Source organism: Canis lupus, chromosome 4 (assembly GCF_011100685.1).
Source record: "Canis lupus familiaris isolate Mischka breed German Shepherd chromosome 4, alternate assembly UU_Cfam_GSD_1.0, whole genome shotgun sequence".
In the NCBI taxonomy this organism is placed as follows: Eukaryota; Metazoa; Chordata; class Mammalia; order Carnivora; family Canidae; genus Canis; species Canis lupus.
The window spans coordinates 66,755,728-66,778,876 of NC_049225.1; the positions used below are offsets into that span (position 1 = coordinate 66,755,728).

General features: G+C 39.0%; 1 protein-coding gene across 1 annotated transcript in view; it reads left to right on the top strand.

The window, feature by feature from the left end:
- Window positions 1–13,032: 13,032 nt before the first annotated feature.
- The window catches only part of FGF10 (fibroblast growth factor 10), a 79,637-nt gene continuing 69,520 nt past the window's right edge, over window positions 13,033–23,149 (top strand). Inside the window, exon 1 of the mRNA XM_038535148.1 lies at window positions 13,033–14,142. Within this exon, the coding sequence (XP_038391076.1) occupies window positions 13,770–14,142 (373 nt within the window). The 5' untranslated portion in view covers window positions 13,033–13,769. The remainder of the gene's footprint in view (window positions 14,143–23,149) is intronic.

A 23,149-nucleotide genomic window follows, 5' to 3' on the forward strand; every position in this document is an offset into this window, starting at 1 on the left:
TCATGAATAAATAAATAAAATCTTTAAAAAAAATTAAAAACAAATAAAGTGGGTGTCTTCTAGACAACATATTGTTCGGGTGATAGTTCTTAGGCAGCCAATAGTGTCTGCTACATAAACCTCTGCATTGCAAAATACCAGAGACATTTTACACATAGACTAACACAGGAACGATAGGCCCCAGAATAGTGCAATGTGGTACTGTCAAAATTAATTACTGGTAATTTTGTGAAAATAGTATTGGGGAATTTATAAAGTAAAAATTGATTTATTTTCATCCAATTGCATAGCCACTTAAATGAGAGTGAGATTAGTGTTGGTAAAGAATTCAAGGAATGAGCACTCTAAGCACAGACACACAATGAAAAGGGAGAACATTCTAGCTGGGGAAGTATATGGAGTGATATCTAATTATATTGAGAAAATATATGGATAAAGTGACATCATTAGATTAAGATTTTCTAAAAAGTCTCTGGTAAGTTTTCACATGCACACAAAAGTAGAGAAAGCATACTAAAAATAAGAAATGCTTGATAATAATAAAAGCAATCTTCTCTGTTTAAAGAAGTACCCTAGAGGAGACATGACCAAAATAGTTAGAGATGAAGTCTAGTTAGTTCAAGAGTAAGGATCCCTGGGTGGCGCAGCGGTTTGGCGCCTGCCTTTGGCCCAGGGCGCGATCCTGGAGACCCGGGATCGAATCCCACATCGGGCTCCCGGTGCTTGGAGCCTGCTTCTCCCTCTGCCTGTGTCTCTCTGCCTCTCTCTCTCTCTCCGTGTGACTATCATAAATAAATTAAAAAAAAAATAATAAAAATAAAAAAAAAATAAAAATTAAGCCATCTTTCCACACAGATGAAAGGGAAGGCCAAGGATTATTTCCTTGGGATAAATTCCTAGAAATTACCTGATGAAAGATTATATCATTGTTTGCTCATTCATGCAGTTTTTGACAATTTCTTTTCAAAATTTCCAACTGAACCAGAACTTTCAACTGCTGATCATTCCAGTGTCTTTGGGGACTCTAAAATATTAAAAATATAAATAATCAAACACAGCAGTCTCATCATGGATGCCTATGGTTACTCTTGACTTTTTTTTTTTTTATTGATTTATTTGAGACAGAGAGCACAAGCAGGGGGATGGGGTGGAAGGGGCAGAAGGAGAAGCAGACTCCCCACTGAGCAGAGAGCCCAACATGGGGCTCGATCCCAGGACCCTGATGATCATGATCAGAGCCAAGGTCAGATGCCTAACCAACTGAACCACCCAGGCACCCCTATTCTTGATTTCTTATCTTTAATCAAGTAACAGGGACTTGACTTCTAACCCCTTCCCATCCGAAGGGGAAAGACTGGAATTTTGCTAGTATTTTTACATAATTTACGTAAAAGCACCTGGATTTTTGCCAGTCTTTTTACATAATTTACATAAAAATCTAAATAGATTTAAAAAAAAAAAAACTAAAGTTCCCTTTAATCCATGTTTGTATTTACTCACTAGATCTCTCACTCTATTACTCTTTCTTAAAAAAATATTTTATATTGTTTTTGCTGCCAAAGATGGATACAATGAGTATAATGGGAAGTAGGGGTGCACAGCTTCTAAACGTTCTGTCACTAATTAGCTGGATAGTGTTGGGCAAGTAATTTTTCCTTCATGGACCATAGCTGCCTCATGTGCAACTATAGGACAAAATGAAAAGACAGCTTGGTATTAGATGGGCATTTCTGTTCCATTATTCCATGATTCTAGAAAATAACTTGAGTGACAAGATCCTACTTTCAATGTTAAGTATCATCCATTTTTCTACTGCCCTAGTGTAGTACTGGTAAAATAACAATTTTCATTATACTGGGTCTCATATGTTAGAGAATTTTAAAGCCAAAGTTATTCATCCCTTTGCCTAAATATTAGTTGTAGGCCTCACAATTCTTTGTATTAGATTCAGAAATATAATCTAGACATCCTAACTTCCAGGTCTCATGCACTTCCCTCTTTTTTCACCTGAAAATGTAATAATTACACACTATGTGAGCCTGACAATTATGCTGAATTGTCCTTTCCTCCCCATATGAACACTGTGGATGATATTATCAGTGGACATAATTAAAACATTTGTCATTCCACATCTTAATTGTATCTGGACAGACTCAGCATCCAACAGTATGGAAGTCTCAAAAGTAAAAGCTGAGAAATTGTATATTTTCCTATAAGAAATAGCTCCAGGAAATACACCTTTGTCAGAAAATTAACCCAGAATAACATTCAGCAACACATAGCATACACACCTGCTGAGGAAAACATTGATTTGAGGTTCTAAATATTGCTCAATTTAAAACATATTACCTTCCCTTTCTATAAACTTTAAGGCCTTTTTAAATGAAAAAATATTAAAAATCTACTGGTTAAAGATTACCTCCCTCTCAAATAAAAACATGTTACTTTTTATTAGCTTTAATAGTATTCACACAGTAGTGCTGAAAAAAAATCATAAGAAAATAGTGATGATTTATGTAAGGGGCCTTAAAATGGTGTCTCTTTTACAAAATGTGCAGCAGGGGGGGCAAACGCTCGCATAAGTCATGCTCCTATCTAATCTTCCAGCCCTTCCACAGGAACCTCACACTCTTAGAATTGAGGACAGTGCCTCAGCCACTTCACTGCACCAAAGTCAAAAGTTTCCAAGCCCTTGCTCAGTCATACAGCTGCTTTGATGAAAGACAGGGATCCAGATGAAGCTCCTCCATATCTGCATGCCACCCTCCCTTCACTGGGCCCCTCTAAGGAACAGACTCTATGACAAAATATCTCACCTTAACCCTTCTCAACTGTAATTTATGTTCAGTTTCTGCTCTTTCCTGGTGGGAGTTAAGGGATACATAGCTTTCTCTTTATCCTCTACATAAGGAGACATATAATGCCAACCACAAATTTCCAATTTTCCCTAATAGTCACTTAGTAGGATGTCTTTGAAGAATTTACTTGGTAATAAAGACAAGTGATGTAGGAAGAAAAAATAAAAGATTCCCTCCAAATGACAGAAGCAAATATTTTTAAGACAAAAAAAAATATGTAAATGCAACTGGCTCCCAAAACTTTACACAATTAATTTCTTCCTAAAACATTTGTCTGCTGTCATGTGGATACAGCCTTGTGTATTTTTCAGTAGGCCTAAAAGGGTAATGTTTATCAATAAAATGTTCCTAAGTACCAAAACTAATTATACTTTATATTGCTAAATCTGGAAGTTGCTTTATTTAAAAAAAAAATCTGAGGTTTCTATCTTTACCAAATATGTGGCTTCCTTGCTGTCTGTATTTCATTTCCCTTGCTTATTTACCAAGAGATAAACTAGTCACATTTTCCCCCTGGCTTTGCTTAGTTATAATTTTTTTAACCTCACGGACAATTTTATTTTGGACTTTGAGAATGGGCTATCCTGTTCTTAGGTTTACTCTGTTTGTTCTAATTTAAATTTTATTCAATTTAAAAATGCATTAGCAGAAATTCAATTCACAAATTCAAAATACAAAAACAGAGTTGAAAACAGCAGCAGAGTTTGTTACCCGAATTCTAACTCTTAAACCAATAGGGATTTTTTTTTTTTTTTTTCCGTCACAATGCCCTTTGTTCTCTAAAAACTGATTTGGCATCATCCCCCAGGTCTTTAGTGCTCAGATTGGGATCTGCCATTAAGAATCCTCACCTAAGGAAGTTCCAAATGCTCACTGAGAATGTCCTCAAGTAGCTCAAAAGGGTTTGTTCTCCACTCATTATGTAGGACCTATGTGCAGCCATCCAGCCTTAGGTTTCTATGCAAAATAACCAAATCATGTTTTATCTTTGCACAAAGCTAGCTCAGGAGTCAAGTCTCTGGCCCAAGTGAAATAAGAGGAAGAGTAACTTGACACATAGAGCGCAGGCCCCAAGTTAGGGGAAACAGCTCTCTTTACTGTTACTGTGGTCGTATCAATAGGAAAAGGCAGTTGTGCAGAAAAAGTGTCTGCAGTTAGGAAAGGAATAAAGAAGCAGAGGACATGCTTTTGAGCATGTATTCAGAACCCAGAACTTTCTGGAAGAATAAAATCAGGGACCTGAAAGAGAAAAAAACAACAAAAACATCTACGTAAAGAACCATTGTCTTTATACCTTAGATCCTTCTAACACAGATATTCCCAAACTGTGACACTGACATTTCTGAAGTGCAAAGTACTCCACTGGGTACCCAGCACTTTTGTATTCACAGGATAGTGTCTGAAGATGAGTCCTGGCTCTGCCATTTGAGCAGGTTACTTCCCCTTCCTGAACTTCAACATATATGTCTAAGGTCAATACTCCTCTCTGCTTCCCTTGCTTATTTGTCACTGACAACTCACATGTCTACTATTACGGCACTGAAGTTTCTTTGACAAATCAAATATTAAAAGTTGCCTTTAATTACAATGGCCTACTTTCCCTATATTACTAAGCAATTATTTTTCTGGGGTTATTTCTGTCAATCTAGAAGCTGGCCTCTAAAACAGATAGAATCCAGCACCAATTCATATAAATAACGTTAATCTGTTATAAGTAAATTCTGAACTAGAGCAAACGCTGTTTATATATTTGGAGAAAGCTAGTCAAAAGGTACAAATTTCCTGTTATAAATAGGCACTAGGGATATAATGAACAACATGATGACTAAAGTTAATGCTGCTATATGATAATATAGGAAAGTTGTTATGAGAACAGATTCTAAGAGTTCTCTCACAAGGAGAAATTTATTTTTTCTTTTCTCTTTTTGTATCTATATGAGATGATGGATGTTAACTAAATTAATTGTGGTGAGCATTCCACTGTATATGTAAGTCAAACCATCATACTACATACTTTAAACTTACACAGTGATGCATGTTAATTATTTTTCAATAAAACTGGAAAAAAGAAAAGAATGAAAATGGGCCACTTTAGCTCTTGATCATCTTCCTAATTCATGCTTTGGAATTAAAAATATTTTTCAGTCAATCCCAAATAATCTGACAGGCCTTGTTTTTCCAAATTCAGGTGTCTAACAAGAGGTATTAGAAGATGTGTGTGTGTGTGTGTGTGTGTTTAATAAATGGGAAAGATCACTTTCACAGTTACATTTCTAACTGCAGAAAATACAAAATTAAACCACTTCTCATAAACACCTCCCTATATTTAACCACAGCAAATATAGGTAAAATCATAAAAACACTGGCTACATAAATAAATCCAGAAAACATTACTATCTAGTGCTATTAAGTAGAAAGAATATACCCTCATCCACCCAGAAATGAGCATGACTTTGGTTAAAGGCAAAATTGTATTTCTTTCTCACAAGTTAGCCAAAAAAAATTTTCCAAGTCCTATCTCCTTCTGTCCATAAAACATAAATATATCAAACCAAAATATCCAAACTCACACTGACAACTGAAAGAAGAATGTGAAAGCCAGAATGGTATAGACAAGGAGGAGCCATTATAGATGCTGGAGCAGAAAATGAATTTTAAAATCACATATTTTTAGGGCTATTATTCTGAGGGCAGTCTCTTCGTCCCTTAGCTAGGATTCAAGCAACTTATCCAAATGCTCCCCTAATTTAGGGATAGTCTCATATGTTCTCAACCACAAGGACATGCTCTTTTGAAGGCACAAGTTCGAATAAACTGAGAATTTTCCAAACAACATGTTAAGTGCCCTAGAGACTATGAAATGTTCTCCCTCCCTGTCCCACAGCTTCAGCAGGGGCCACTGTTGTTCTTGCAAGTGTATTACATCTTCTAAGTATGTGAAGCTTTCCTGCAATTTGCTAGTTTAGTGAAGGCACAGTAACTCATCACTACTAGCCCTGTTATCCTGGGCAGCTTGCTTCCTCTTCCCAGGCCACCGCCTCTGCTTCTCCTCCTGCTCCTCTTGTTCCTATTGCTCCTCTTGTCCTCCTGCTCCTCCTCCTGTTCCTCCTATTCCTCTGGCTCTTGTTCCTGCTCTTCATCCTCTTCTTTCCCCCCACTACCCCTAGCCTGTGAAGTAAGGGCAGCAGGACTAAGGAAGTTAAAGTCTTTTCCAAGCATAAAGGTTCACTATTTTATCACCGTTCAGGCTGATAAGGGGACAGGATAAAAGACAAAGGTTTTATCTGCACTCCATAAATTCTGGGTAATATTGATTTCTGTAAGGAGTTATTTGTCTGTGAAATTCATGGAATTGTCTGGACAGTGACCAATCCACAAATTATCTGCATATATAGTTTGTCCTGGGAATCTTTGTACTGTACCCAGATTTTATGCCTAACTAACAATTCATGGTTAGTTCATCTCCAGTTTTAGAGAATTATCTTTAGATCAAAGTTAAGCAGGCTAAAAAATAATACTATTTATCTCCCTCCTTCCTAACTAAAGAATAAGTAAAGCTCAATGTAACAAATTCATTCACAAAAAATTAATGATTTTAAAGATTAGGAAACATTTAAATTTTTCATAGTAATTTAAAAAGAAGGTAATTTTAATATAGAGTTTTTACTACAGCTTTCTACAAGTGCATGTTATTTATAAACAAATTTCTACTTTACTGAATTCATTTTCGAAAGCTATTTGTGTGAAAATATTTTATTGAACACTTAGCAATCAAAATGTCTTATTTATTCTTTGGTTAGGGACCTCAAAGTCATTCCCTATAATCAATCAATAATAATCAAAATAATCAATAATCAATCAAAACTTAATATTAAATTATATATTTCTTGAGGACAAATGCCATGTGTCATTGTCTTTTGTATAGTTCAAAGAATATAGCATATCAAGCAAGCACTAGATATTCTACAATGCACTTTGTATTAAATTACACTCCTCTGCTTCCTTGTACACATACAAAACATATTATTAAACACTGGTTACTCACTGCAGATATGTGTTCTAGTTACTGTCCTGACGATGACATAGAATTTGTCTCAATTGATTTAGATGAAGAAACCTGAACAAAGTTACCAGTTATAGGGGTATGGGTCTGGTAAATAAACAAACAAGAAATGATGATGATAAACCAGCAATAGAGAAGAACTGTTAGCACTCCTTGAGCTTAAAGGGCAAGGGGAGGAATTCATATTGCAGGGATTCCAGTGAAAGTTGGAACCCTGGAGGAAAGGTTATCCAGTAGGAAATGGAATCTGGAAGGACATGGCCACTGCCAGAAAAGTTACAGTCAATCAAATAGAAAAAGAGGAAGAAATACCCAGAGCTCTCTCTCCTGGGCTCTGAACTTCCGCAGATTCCATTCTCCCACCAACAAAACTGATGGCAAGTCATTGTCCAAGGGGCACTGGTGATATACAGGTATCAGCACAGAGCTGAGGACAGAACGGCAGGAAATGGATCTGGGGACCAATCCAAGAAAAATCCAGCAGCATGAATATTGCATTCTCCCAACACAATAATATTTCTAATAGTAATTACTGGATAATTTATCTTCTTTGTTGAAGTCTAACAGAGGCAAAATTTGTCAAATAGGGAGAATGGGTTTCAGGTCAAATTATATTTGATAATATGTATGTTTTAATAGGAGGCGCAAAGGACAGCATATAGATTAGGAGACTCTTACTGGGAAGTAATTTAAATAATAAGCTGGAAAGCATAAAACATACATCCAGAAAGCCTGAGAACAGAAGGTAAGGAAAGCAAGTCAGGTGGAGTTCGCAGAAAGGATGCAGCTCAAATGCCTAGCCGGCAGGAGAAACTCTAAGGGATTATGTCAGGGACATGTAACAGGAAAATATCGAACCCTGATCCTTGTGAAACTAGAAGATAGAAGTCACAGTTCCTTCAGCTCTTTTTGTAGACAGTAGGACAAACAGAAAAAAATTTCAGGGCCTCTTTTTTCTCCTCCTAAATCTCTCCATTTACTTTCTGAGTCCTAAGATTATTTTGTTCGTCATTAGTAATAAGGTACCTAAAATCATTCAGTCATTCATGCTTTTTACAAGGGATGTAGTTCTGTCTTATTCATTTATAAAATCCTGCACCATGCACAATGCTACACTGGCACTTAACAGGTATCAATAAATATTAGTTAAATAAAAACTAGTTAAGTGAATAGACGAAGGAAGAAATTTACTATAAATGTCTGTTGTTGTAAGACATTGCTACTTTAAAGAAAACACGATGACCTGCCAATTGAATCACAAAGATGACATCACAAAAACGACTGATATTGGAGTGTTTAAACTTCTGATCAAGGATACAAGACTAGGAAACCTAGAGGGCTTGAAGTGGAAGGAGGCACAGCTCTACAAAGGGACAGCTGGAAACATAGAAAACAAACAGAACTCTTCATACTTCACAGCTTTGTCAAGGGAAGGTTCTGTTTACCATCAGCTGGGAGGAGACAAATAGCAGCTTTGTGGAAATATGTTTGGTGTGTTTGGTGCCAATAGGCAGAGTTGAGTTTCCAAGAATTTTTGTGATTTATTGTATAATTTAAACATTCTAATATAGTTTTTTTTTTTTTCCTTCAAAACATCCGTGTCACTACCTTGGCCAATTTTCATTCTCAACAGTAGATCGTTACGTCTGTTTGAAAGCTTGGGAACAGAAACTTTAATTCCGTTTCACGCTTTGAAAAAAAATTATTGAAGCCAATACCTATGCTTTGAAATATCACACTGCTTTATGGAAATTTAATCTTGATATGGAGAAAGCAGAATCAAACTATAAATCTACTCTTCTAAAAGATGCCATGAATTTCCTGAAGAAGAACTTAAAATTTTCAATTATATAGAAAAAAATGCTTGATTATTCTGACAATACGTGGCATGCATGGCTTTCTAATTGTGTTCATTTCACAAGTTTTGATAACATAGCCCCCTTTGCCAAATATAGACATCAATATTTAGTTGGCTAATCAACTGGTACCCAATAATTCAACACCAAGCTATTCTATTACTTTTCTTTGGCTATTGCAGCAAAGATATATTGGTTTTGCATAAGGAAAGCCTCCTAACCGCTTATCATTTCCACCCTGGCACCTGAGACATTAGAGTGATGAGTGGTCAGTGATAAGGAGAAGAGGAGCTGGCTGGGGGAAAAGAGAAAACAGACAAGGCAGGTGTTACCAAAAATATTAGGACAGCGGCCTATGGTTGTTAAAATTAGGACTCAGCACCTGAGTTCTAAACTCTGTTCTCCCACTGAGTGACTTGGGCATCAGTTCATTCAGCTACAAAGTGAATGAGTTGAGTTCAACTATTGCTAAGTTGGCTGTCAAGAACTGCACTGCTCTCTGTGGCTTAAGACCTTTTCCTTTTGAAACCCCCTCTTAGAAAAATAAGATACCACTATTTAATTTGTCCCAAATGTCGCAGACCATAAGCATCATCTCTAGCTACATCCTGCAAAGACCAGAAGCCCCAACAATGCCTTAAAACTGGCATCTTCCATATCCGAAAGGGAACAAGGGCTGGAACACACAGTCATGAGGACTACCACTGCAGACTTCAAAAAATGAGGCCTGCACATGTCTACTTTGTAGAACAGCCTGGCTGACTTTTGACCTGACTTCTTATTATTTGAAGCAGCTTACTGACACTGCCAATTACATCACACATAATAGAACACACATCTTGTAATTGAACCACAGATAGTGCCAAGCAACATAAAGAATCCAGGAAATACATACTTAAAATGTAAACTGTTCAAACAGAACAGCTACTGAAGGATCTGGAAGTACATATGTAAACTGCTTCTCTGAGGTTAAAGAGCCACATTTTAGGATTCTTCAGTGGCTGCTGCCATGGACCTGCTTTTAAAAGCCTCAGTAACTTCTCAAGACATCACGTTAAACAAAAGGCCACATCTATTTCCTCCAGTAAAGACTCAGCCTAATAATACTGGATATGTTTAGGACAGAGAAATAAAGCATGCCTTCCAGAAGTTGAAAAAAAAAAAAAAAAAAGAAAGAAAGAAAAACAGCCTTTTAGAATTAGTAGGTACCACTCTAATCTGAAGCTTGTACTGTCCTTTTCAATCGTTGCAGAGAAACAATTAATAAAGGAACCCATTAAGACCTGATTATTGCTGCTAAAAAAAGGAAGGTAGAATTTCAGTCCTTTGAAGTAACTGAGAATGATTCAGGCCTCATTACAGAGATATAATCTACATTCATACATTTATGTTAGTGATTCAAATCTATTGGGAGAGATTGAATTCCGTTAAATAGTGCATCTTTCCTGTGGAACTTTTCTCAGGCTTTCTCAGGCTAACCTAAGAGGTGACCTAACAATGCAAAGCAGTGGAGTATTTAGGGATTCAACTGTGCTATAAAAGAAAGGCTGTGCAGAAAAGAAAAAGAAGAATGAGATATAATCTAAAAAGCTATGTCAGCTTTTCCTTTGGGCTGTTTTGTAAATGCCCTTCCTGTCATCACGCTGTACAGAAGAACGGCAAAAGGACTCTAGAAGTTTTAAACACTGCACCTGCTGCAACCACATTTTAATATGGAAGTTTGACGATGTGTTTTCTCCCCCTCCCCCCATTTCAAACAGAATAAAAACACAAAACTTCTCACAAAGATCTGAATAGCTTTCTCTGCTGGAGCAGAAAGTCCGTAGATGTGGGGGTTAGGGTGGGAGTGGGGGGACTGCCTTCAGTGTAGGAGGGGGTGTCTTTTGTGAGTTTTTTAAAAAATTAAAAGGATCTCAAGTTGGCCTCAATAGTGTTGATGCCCAGTGTAGAGAAACCTCAAAATTATAACTTCTCATATTTTGTAACTTTTCACAGAAGAATCTTTACTGTATGGTTTCATCAAACATAAAAAAAAATGTAGTTTTAATTAGCTGTCAATTCAAACATTTGGATTCTACTGAACAATTTGACTGAAACTCAAGTCCCTTAGAAACACTACACTTTCTTTCAGGCACTTGTTAGCTCAGGTATAAAACTGTGAACTAGAAAAATTAGCACATGATTTCATTTCTAAACAACCATGCTTTAATGAAAGAACAAAACTTTGAGCAGACAAATGACGTAGCTCTTTAAGTTTCCAATTAATGGCTACAGAAATCAGAACTAACTATATTAAATTTAAAAACCTACTGTGCTGCTCACCACATTGTCAAAATCTTTTCAGTAAGCATTGCAACTGGATATAAACAATGCAATTAAAACCCTAATTCTAGCATTACGTGGCTCTATTTCAAAGGCTCTGAATGTGTAGGAAAATATAAGCACATTCATGTAAAGTCATTTTTTCAGGTCACTAAACAACATAATTGGGCAATCATTCCTAATGCCCATCTCTAAAGCTAGATTTTTTTTTTTTTAATTTCTCTGTATTTTCTCCTGTTCACAATGAAGACTGAGGTCAAACGCGTATTATAGGGATCCTGGCTTGTGGCATATACACAAGTTCTTCTGATTAGCTCCCCTCGAATTAGTTACAGAGGTCAAACTCCCAAGTTCACCTTGAAGTGACTCTCCATCTTAGAACAGCAGTCTCTAAATATTAAGCTGAACCATATGAAATTGCCACTTTGGAAGGTCAAAAAAATATGAGATAGTGGCAATTTCACATGCTTCAACATAACACTAACATCCAACTGCCTTACAGGAGACCATAAATATTTTACACCTTTACATCTTCAGTTACCCCCCCCCCCCAGTCAAGCCCTCCCGAGTTGAGAGTAATCCTCGTAGTGATTCTCTAGGAACTATCTCCTCCTCGGATCGGAACCGATGACCACAGTTACTTGCCTCTCGTGCCTCTTGGTTCTTGGCAAGTCTTCCTGGAGGGGGATTTGGTTCTGTCTACACCCGGGCTGCCAGCATCGCTAGCAAACGAGGGTGTTGGGACGTGGTGCGTGTGAGAAAGAGGGAGACCTGGTAGTGCAATTGCATTTGTAAAAGAGAGCTCTCTTCACATTAAATGTAAAGGTAGGAAAAAGACGCCCCTTTTTATGGCAAAGCGCAGAGGAAATCGCGTAGAAGACAGCAGAACGTGCGGGGCAAATGGTGCGGGTATATCTTCCCAATCTCAGTATTAAGTGCGTTCGCTTTGAAGTGCACGCGTGATTCGGTGGACGACTCACGCCAGCAATTAGAAATCGCTCTTTTCGGTCCCCCACTTCTTCTGCGCCAAGAGAGAGGCGACTTTTAAGGGTGACGATAAATCTCCCTGAGCTTAAAAGGCAGAGAGGGCCAAAGTGTGAACTTTTTACTTCGGCAACGGAAGCGAGAAATCAGTGATTCATTAAAGCGGAGACCTCCTTGGAAGCTGGCAAAAGAGGAGGAAAAGCAGCTAATTACGTCTCCCCTTTTCTGGGCTCGCTGCGACCAGTTTATAATGTGCTGCTTTAGAGGGTTTTGTCCACAGCATCCTCTGCTGTCCTCCCCAGCCTCTCTCCTTCTTCTGGGAGCCAGAGAGGGTGGGTGGGGGCCGGGCTGGGGGTGCGGTGGGGGTGGGTGGGGGGACAACCGGTCAGCCGAGCACCGAGCTCCAGGTGGCTCTCAAGTACTTCACTGCCAAAAGCCCGGGGGGGGGGGGGGGGGGGGGGGGGAATCCTGCGCTGGAAAACAAGTGAGAAAGGGGCTCCCCAGAGGGGACTGGCTCCGGCTGGAAGACAGCAAACCTCGGGAAGCCCGAGGACCCAGCTCGCGCCGCTGGCCAGCGCCGCCGGCGCACGGGCGCTCCCCGGCAGCTCGCGGGGGCTGCAGGCGCGGGGCGGGGGCGGCGGCCGCGGGGCCCCGGGGAGCGGACCCGGCCGCCCCCAGCTCCGCGCGCGCAGGCACCGCGCTCTCTGCCCCCGGCTCCCCTGCTACCCCCCCGCCCCTCCCCCTCCCCCTCCCCGGAGTTCCCAGCAGCCGAGGGTTTCAGATGTCCCACCGCCGGTTGACCCCCTCCCCCCCGCTTCTCCACCCCTGCAAAGGAGGTTTGACCAGCAGAGGCTGAGCCCACCTCTGGCTTAGAATCACTGACATTTCGACTCCGGGCTTCAACCTGTTTACAAGCGGGCTTCCCAAAGGAAGGGGGTGGCGGGGAGGGGGGCGGGAGGGAAATAGGGCCAAACCAAACACCAACCGCCATCTCCCCCAAACAAGAAGTGACTTTCTGGAGGCTTCGCATCCGCAGGCACCACCAAAAAGAGAAAGCAAGAGGGGGAAGGAAACAACGGCGACGGGCAGCTGCCTCCAGTCCTGACAACCCCAAAGGGACGCGCTTTGCGAGCGGGCTCGCAGGCTGGGGCTCCGCGGAGAGGGGCCGGAGGGCGCCCACCCCGGGGCGGCGCAGCGGGCTCCCGGCCTCCCGCCGCGGCCAACGCGGGGTTTGTTCACCGTGCTGTCATCTGTTTTTCAGACCTTTTTTTTGTTTTGTTTTTTTGTTTTTTTGTTTTTGTTTTTGTTTTTTGCATCTAACATGGTGAAGAAAGGAGTGAAGAAGCGAACAAAGTAACTCCCGAGGGGAGTGGAGCTCGCTGGTGACCCAGAGCCCCGCCGCCGCCGCCGCCGCCGCCGCCGCCAGCTCCCGCTCCCGCGGCCACCCACGTCCACGTTCACCCGGAGACTCGCGCGGCCGCGGATCCCAGGACGGAGCGAGGAGAGGCGGCCGGCCCTTCCGAGGAGTTATGGATGTTGGTGCACTCACTTCTGGCCAGATCCGCGCCCCGGGGGAGCTAACCAGCGGCCGCCACCTCCAGCTGTCTCCTTGCCTCGCACCAGGTCTTACCCTTCCAGTATGTTCCTTCTGATGAGACAATTTCCAGTGCCGAGAGTTTCAGTACAATGTGGAAATGGATACTGACACATTGTGCCTCAGCCTCTCCCCACCTGCCTGGCTGCTGCTGCTGCTTCTTGTTGCTGTTCTTGGTGTCTTCCATCCCTGTCACCTGCCAAGCCCTTGGTCAGGACATGGTGTCACCAGAGGCCACCAACTCCTCTTCCTCCTCCTCCTCCTCGTCCTCCTCCTCCTCCTCCTCCTCCTCCTCGTCCTCTTCCTCCTTCTCCCCTCCTTCCAGTGCGGGGAGGCATGTGCGGAGCTACAATCACCTCCAGGGAGATGTCCGCTGGAGAAAGCTCTTCTCTTTCACCAAGTACTTTCTCAAGATTGAGAAGAACGGGAAGGTCAGCGGTACCAAGAAGGAGAACTGCCCGTACAGTAAGTAACAAATGCGCGCTCCCCTCCTTCCAATTATCCACCCCCCACCCCACAAGGGGGGAAAATCTGTTCCAGATGTGGCCAGCTAAATATTTACGTCCCCAACCCCTGTAAAATGATTAAGTGGAATACTTTCACACTAAATCACTCCCCCCCCCCATACATTGAGCTGCCGCCCCCTCCCCTTGGCGCGGCTCCCTCCCCCCCCCCCCCCCCCGCCACCCCGTCCGCCCCGTCCGCCCCGTCTCCCCGGCTTGTCATCCGCGGGACCACGCCGGGCGCCCGAGAGTCGTTGCGGTGCCCGATGCCCCCTCTCCGTCTCCGTCAACCCCGCCGCACCTCATCCCCAGGTCCCCCTTTCCCTCCCTTCTGGAAATGGCTCCGGGTAAACACATTTTGTTTCTTTTCGCTGGCAATCTTATTAAGAGGTTTGGGACGGTTTCCTCAAGCTGAAAATAATTATCCGCTGTCAATTACAGGGGCTTTATGGGAGCTTTATTTAAGGAAGAAAAGTCAATTCCTCGGGCTCCCCACCCCCCACCTCTTTACCCTACTACCTATCTGGACAGGAGTGCAAACATTTTTCTGGTTTTGATTTTTTTTTTTTTTCTTGACCCCTCATGTTGGTTTGAGTGATCGCAGCCCATGAAGTTAGCTTTTCAGGCACCAGCGCTGCTATTTGTCTTCTGCCTGCCTTCTCTCTTGGTAACATGATGCTCATGTCTGCATTGTCAATGGCATATGCGCTGCTTTGTGGTGTCCCGTTGTACTCCTCTCTTCTGAAACCTCTCATATTGCAGAGCCACACTACTACAGCATTGTAAACATCTGGGACTGGATTCACACAGACCTCACACAAATTTCATTGTCATTCTTTTATTTTCAAAGTAAGAGTCATAAGTCTGTTTCCATGGCTATAAGTTTGTCCCCATTGGATGAAGTTTTCTGCTCAGGATAAATTATGCTGCCTCCCCCCCTCCACCTCCCCCCCCCCCCCCAAGCCCCATCCCTAGATTTCTTTCCATTTTCCTTTCTCTCTTTCCTTCTTTAGCTCTTTCTCTTCTTTCTTTCTTGCAGGGGTGTGGGCTGGGTAGGGGGAGGGAGAACTAGAAGAGGAGGGGTGGATATTGTGTCTCTTGAATCAGTCCAGCAAAGCCAGATTACTCTGTTGGTTTCCTTTCCTAGTTACTTTTCAAGTGGTGAGACTTATTCACCCTCTATTGATGGCTTTTTGAAAGGATCCCGAGGCTATGTAATGGCACACTGAAGACAGTAGACAATGACATTTAAACATCTTTAATGACCATTTAGCATTATCTCAATGGTCTTTCCTAAATTACCTTTTAAAGGGACCTTTATGTGTCAGTTGTTTGGGAATTTCTTGCCAACTAACTTAAATATGTGGGTCGGACATTCCCAGATACCTTGGCCCAGAAGAGTATTTGGTACGAATGGGAAAGACAGCTAATCAGAATTTAGGATTTTCTTTTTTAAATAAAGATTTATAAGAATTAAGACTTAGATTCCTTATTTGGGGATCCACATGTATTCAACATTAACTTCTGTTCCTCTTCAGCTACTGCTTCCATTTACTAAAATTAGCGATATGTTTATAAGTAATAAAAATATTGTGAAAGTATTTAAAAATATTCCACCTTGCGTTTAATATAGAGATGTTAAAAAACCCATTACCTCTTTTTTTCCATTCTGATTCATAGAAAATGCCTGAAATAATGTCATTTATGTGGGGTTTTTTTTGTTTGAAAGTCATTCATTCCCTGAATTCATTAGATACTATGTAGAGATGTTATAGTTGTTGATTAAAACTTAATACCTTTGTTCACTTCTAAAACAAAATTAGTTGTGGTGTCATCCAGGAAGGTCGATGTAGACAGGGAAGAAGTAAGCCAAACACTTGCTAAAGAGTGAGCTGGGAGTTAACAAAACCAAACAAAACAAACCCCATTGACTGAAACTCTTCTTTGTATTTTTAGTTTATTTTCAAAGTGTTAACCTTGAGCAAATTGTTTGTTTGTTGTTTTTCGACACTAATTTGATTTTGCTATATTTTAAGTGTCTTTACAATGTGACACAAAGACCAATCTATACTAGTTTGTTTATGCAACTGAAATTACTATTTTCTAAAATAATAATCATATGTGCTTATTTAATAAAATGATTGCCAGGGGTATAAATTGAATTACATTTTTACAGTAAGAATTATCTGCAAAAGAGAAAGGTATACAATTTTTATTGATAAAAACTATTGTGGAAAATTTCTATCCCAACCATCCAAAATATAATATCTCTTCCATAGGAAAAGTATACCAGTAGTCCCTGTTAAAATATCCTATCTTATATAGTAATGCAATTGTAATCAATGGTTGAAAATCAAAGGGGTGGGGGCTTACTCTGGCAAATAATGTCAAACTATAAACAATTTAGGCTTTCCAAGAACATCTGTATCAAGACATGGCAAGTGAAAAGTAGAGGTTGAAAAAGCCTTAATTTCACATGTGGCTGGGTAATCAGAACACTGCTACAATTTCCAGCTGGACTGATTCAGCTGAACTACATGGTATCATTAAGATATTGTCTAAATGTTGCATAATTACATGTGAACAAACTTTTGCCATGCCTACAGGGTAACCAGCCAGCCAGCCCACCAAATGGTAGCCTGTTAAATATTAGGGTTTCTGAAGAGTGTCAGTTCCTTGTCCAAAAACCACTTTTCAGTAACATTTTCCTAAACAAGTTATTAATTATTCTCAATACACAAAGCTGTTCTTTTGAGGTTTGCTTATTTGAAGCTTAATTTTCTTTGTTACTTTGACCTTAGTATTATTGCTGCTAAAATACAGTAACAGCTTATCTAAGAGGTTACATGTTTGGGATGTCCTGGGTAATTAAACAACTGCTTTCCTGGCTTTTTGCCAGCAAAATACTAACAAAGGGGAAGTAAGGAAATCACCCATAAGCATTGCAAAATCATTTTTAACTTCTACCTCCAAAGCTGGTTCCCAGAAATTGAATGGTTCTAAAAATATTACATGTGTTAAAGAAACTCTTCTCAATTTGGGTGATTATAATTTTTTTTTTTTTTTTTTTTTTTTTTAGTGGAGGGGGTGGTTTTTGGTTTGCTTCTATGCCATTATATGAAAATAGAATAAAAGGAGCAGAGATGAATTATGTTTCTTCTTCTACAAGTCTAAGAAAGCTTGAATAATTTAGAATAGCTGCAGTGTATCTGTCACTAGATATGCTTAGACTCATTTAAGTTTGTTTTATCATTCTTTACATCTAGAGCTTTGCCCTTGAAACATTACCACTCAGCTCCAGTTCTGGCCTCCTGGAAAGGCTGGATACAGCTGTTAGGTACCCTTGCAACTGGAAATGGTAGACTTATTTCTGGATGTGAGTGCACTGTGGGCTTCTCCCATGGTTGTCATTTGTAGAAAAAGGGAGTCTAGTGAAAAAATAAAATGTATCCCTAAACTTGAGAGAGCCAAGAATGGCTATTCTCAAAATGGAAAGCCACAGTGCCTAGGAGTCTCTGTGGGAAAGGAATTTGGGAAACAATGGAGAAATCGGTATGTACTGTGTAGCATGTGCTCTATTTCTTCAAATATATATATCATTGAACACATAGTGGTCCTATAATTTAGCTATAACTATCCACATTTTTTCAAAGATGAAGCTGAAAAAAGTAAATTACCCAAGGTCATTCAACTGGCAATTGACAGAGTTAGGTCAAGACTAAATCTATTTGGTTATATTATTTCTTTTACCTCTGCTACTGGCAACATTGATGCCAATATATTTGAATTGGACATCCCAAAACTCTAAAAAACAATTTATCCAAAATCTTAATCGCTTCTTGATATGAACACCAATAGTTCTTCAGGTTCAAACTGAGACGGTAGTAAATTGAGAGAGGAACAGAAATGAAACATGTTCAAGGTATCATCACTGCAGGTGGCTACATGGTATCAGACAATGGTAATGCATTATCTAAGTGAAATATCCCTTTTGATATTTTGTTTGAGAATATATATGCTTTTGGAAACACAAACTACATGTACATAGATCTCAACTTTTTAACAGAGGGCATTAGAAATACATGACCATTTAAGAAAAATACATGAATGTTATTGTATATAGTAATTGTTTACAGCTGAGGGCAAAATGTTTAATTGTTCCCACATGTAATAAAAATAATTTGATTGTAAATACCAGTGTGAAATTGGGCTATTGCAGAAACTTCTGATATATGACTCTAAAAAGGGCAAAATCTTAGAGACCTAAAGCTCTATATTTGTTAAGAAAGCTTTAAAATGACTCTGCATATCAAAAAGGTACTTCACCACATACAAATGACAAATTACTGTCTAGGATTAAAGGCTTGCATTATTACTTTTACATCAGGACTAGGGCGTATTGTAAGTAGTTAAATAACATGAGAAAGTAACTGTTGAGGAAAATAGGGACTTGAATATCATCTCCTAATAAATATACAATGTGTTTTGGAAAGAAAACCTATATACAGCTTAAAGCTTCCTCTAGTGTCTTACTTAAACTGTAGTCATTTCTAGAGTTTGGTTGTATAATTTATAACTGGCAGCATTTAATCATGCACACTGAGGATTTATGAAGGTGGAAGACACTGTTTTTAATGTTTACATGACACTGTCCTGTTACCTTTACTGCATTTCTACCATATGGACTCTCCACTCCGATGGCTTTATCATAAATCTATTAAAAATGCACAATTACAGAGTTTCCTCTTTACAAACCTGATTTATAAGCTACAAGATGAAACCCAAGAAAACAGTTGGCAGAAATCACATGCCAATACTAAAGTATGAGAACTCAGAAACCCCAATCTCTAGGTAGGTCTTGGGTATTTTAGGGATCTATTAGGCGAAGGTATGGACCACTCTTTAAAAACAGGTGTTTTCAAAATGATGTTTAAGCACAGACTTTAAAAGAAAAATTGTGCCTTATTGAATGACCCATCGCATGCATATTTTCTTCTGCATTTTTACTGTCTGGTTCAGAGCAAAAAGGCATATTCCAGTTCATTTTTTTCAGTGTTCAATGAACTTATAGCAGAATATGAAGGAGCACTTTAAATTTCTGCACTGTTACCTTAATGTGCAGAGGCGAACGCCATTTATTGTTCAAACGTCCAACTTTCCACAAGCCAAAATGCTGGAAAAAAGTTGACAGCTCATTTGAAATGGAGCTAATGTTCCTCACATTTATGAGCTGCCTGTGAATATCTACATCTTTCCTAAGCCTTAAATGTCTGTATGCTTATCCAAAATTGTGGTACAAATGTTATGTCTTTATTATGCTTCAGAAGGAAGAATAATACATGCGTATTAGTTCAAAGTGATTTTAATCTATCTTAACGTTAATTCTGTGAACTTTGCAATGAAGAGTAATTCAGATGACATTTTTAGTATTACTGTTCCAACATTTGTTAGCATTAATAGTTGATACTTACTTAATATAAGTAAAATATTAGCATTTCCCTCCCAGAAATTAGAGTTCTCTTTTAATTTTCCAGTATGATGGACATAAGATTTATGTTTGTCATCTTAATACAGCTTTGTCACAGTCTAGAAAATAACAAACCTCGTTTTGTCTCAAGTCCTTTATGCAGAAATATCTTTATTTTTCATGGCATATTGATATGATTTAAGATCATTTACATTTACCATTTGACTAGTGGTGTCTGTTATTTGGTTTTGCCAATTAAAAATACTTACTTTTCATCATTGGCACTCTTATTTTTCAGTGCCTGTTACCTTTACCTGTGCCAGTCAGTCAATATAACAAGTGACAACCTAGGAAGAGGCCTTTAAAGTTAGTGAAAGAAATTGTACCTGATCTTGGGAAACCATCAGTGACATTCTGATCAAGAATTAATGAATATACAATGTCATGCTTTATAGGATCATTTAAAAACCAAATACTTAATAAGTACAGCATTTACACAAATAGAAAGTTTCAAGATATCTAAAAGGGAGCCAGGTCATCTACCAAATAATGGCCTTAAAGGCCCCCTTGCCTTTAAATCAGGTCAGTTGTGTTCTTTCTTTGAACACTGTGTTCTAATTGGAACAATAAATCAAAGAAGACACTCAGAGTAGATTCCCATGTAAGGTGGACAACTGGACAGTGACTTTTTACTGCTGCTAACACGTGCATCCAATTACCATCTGAAAGATTCATAGTGCTGGCAGTAAAGCATTGCCTCATTGTATAGTTCACCTAATAATTCTTCAGCCTAAATCTGTCCACCTTTACCTATATCTAATCTGTCAGTATGTGTGTTATCATTAATGAGGAATTTTCAAATGTTTGGCATGCTTCCTACAGTGAATGATGACATTGAGAGATTAATGAACCATTTAATTAACCATAACAGAAGAGGCAAAGTATTGATTAAGTTGATGTATCCCCAACTTGAAGTAAATGTCAACAAAACATAACCTAATAATTGTACCACAACTATAACTTAATTATGAGTAATGTGGATTAGTGCAACTTAATTCTAAGTAGCAGTGGTTAATTGCAAAATTGAGAACTTTTTAAAAGGCATTTTTCTATAATCCTATTTTCTTTCAAGAACCTGGTGTTAACATGTTTTTTTACTAAACAAACTAAACTAAAACATGATTTACTGATAAACATGCGTGTTAGTTCATCCTTAACCTTTTTTTGACACATTGTCCCTGTTTGAGGATAACCTGGCATATTCATAGAGTCTAATTCAAGGCTCATCAACTTCCAATAGTTCTGTCTTGAGGCATTTATTCACCTGAAATATTAGACATTTGTGATAGCCCCAACTCTGAGGCAATGTGAATCCATGATACTTTTTCAGTCCTTTAACCCCTTCATTACTTTTTCCTCTTTTCCTTGTTTTCTCCCACCACCCCACCTTCTCTGGTTTCCAAACCCTTTAAATACCATGTAAGCCAGGGAAAGGTGTCCATTATCACTGCTCAGCATGCCAGACTATATAGTTAGAGCCAGCAGCCTCAACGTTTTTGGATGTGCAACATCCAAGACAGATAGCTTATATTCTATGCATAAAAATCTTTAGCAATGTAAATTCCACATACTCCACAGGGGTCTTTTCTCATTTTGAATCTTAAGTGCATTTTCTCTTATCCCAGCACTCGGGTCAATTTCTTAGAGATCTGCCTTTAATGAAGTAGGCAAACCACAGATAAGTACCTTCTGTGAATGAATGTTGATTGTCTGGTTACTAAATCACCATCTTGCTGCATTTTTCCTCCGGATTAAATATTCTGTTTCCAATAACTCTCTGTGCAGGTTCACTTTACCTTTCTTTTAAATTGTTTTAATACATGTAATACTTAACAGCTACTTTATCAATTTCCATACTTCTTTTGTCATTAAAGTGAAGATGATTTAGGAAATCAGATAACTATTTCTCTTCCATTTTAGTCATCATTTATTTCAAAGAAGATGAATGCTAATCATAAAGATCTTTACTATTTCCAACTTCCATGATTTCTCTTAAATTACAAAGCTTCTCTATACATCCCTGCCAAATGTAGCATTTTTTTAAAGATTTTATTTATTTATTTATTCTTGAGAAACACAGAGAGAGGCAGAGACACAGGCAGAGGGAGAAGCAGGCTCCATGCAGGGAGCCCGACGTGGGACTTGATCCCTGGTCTCCAGGATCACTCCCTGTGAAGTGAGTGGACTGAAGGTGACGCTAAACCGTTGAGCCACCGGGCTGCCCCAAATGTAGCATTTAAAAACAAAACCCAGGGACCCCTGGGTGGTTCAGCGGTTGAGTGTCTACCTTTGGCTCAGGGCGTGATCCCGCGTCCTGGGATCAACTCTCACATTGGCTTCCCTTCATGGAGACTGTTTATCTCTCTGTCTCTGTCTCTGCCTCTCTCTGTGTGTCTCTCATGAATAAATAAATAAAATCTTAAAAAAAATAAATAAAAACAAAACCCATTTACTCATTCATAATAGTTGTCAAAGGGGAAAAATGTAAAATACACATGAATATATACTCCAGAATGACCAAATATAGAAATGCACATATCTTTGTTAGAAAGATAGTAAGACACTAATGGGAGTTAGAATTTGAATTAATAGCATACATGTATATTCACTTGTTTCTTCCCCTTTTTGTACTGATTGCTGAATTAAATTTATTTTTATTATATACAGAATGTGACTATATAAGTTAGATTGCTCTCTTACCATAATAATTAAAAGTCAAGCTTCTTTTTACAATTGGTTTCAAATTATATAGATATATAAATGTAGATATATTTCCAAAGCCTGAGTTGCTTTGATTTATTGATAGAATTATTAAAAGAAAAATTAATATTTTATAACATGGGGAAAATGGCGACACATGATATTAATATGCAAACTATTTCTCATCTAAAGTGAGACATATTTATGATGATATTAATAATGCTAATTACCAATGTAGTAAGCCGGATTTCTAGGGCATATTTTGGAACATCTCTGTAGAAGGGTGTGATTCTACAAGTATGAAAAAAAGAGTATATTGATCATATTATGGTACAAAAGCATGATAAATGAAACTACAGAAGTGCTTTAAAGCTGAAACAAGAAAAAAAATAAAGCTGAAGCAAGGGAGATAGTAAAGAACATATAATTAGAATGTTAGAAACCAGAGGAAAAGCAGAAGACAGAGTATTTAGATACAGATTATGGAAAGAGGAAGACATGCTTTGCTAGAATGATGGAGACTAGGGTTTGGAACTCCCAGGAAAGAGATCAAGCTAATGAGTAGCACTGCAAAAGGGCTGACATGACAAGAAAGGTGTGAGGGAAATATAACCCAAGCCCTGGCATTTGAGTTAAATTAACTGAAATGAGAACCTGTGATCTAAAAGGAATCCTACAGAAGTAATCGCAGCCGCAATATCAAAGTAAGAAAGGCTAAGTCCAGAGTTCCTGCTAAAGAGGC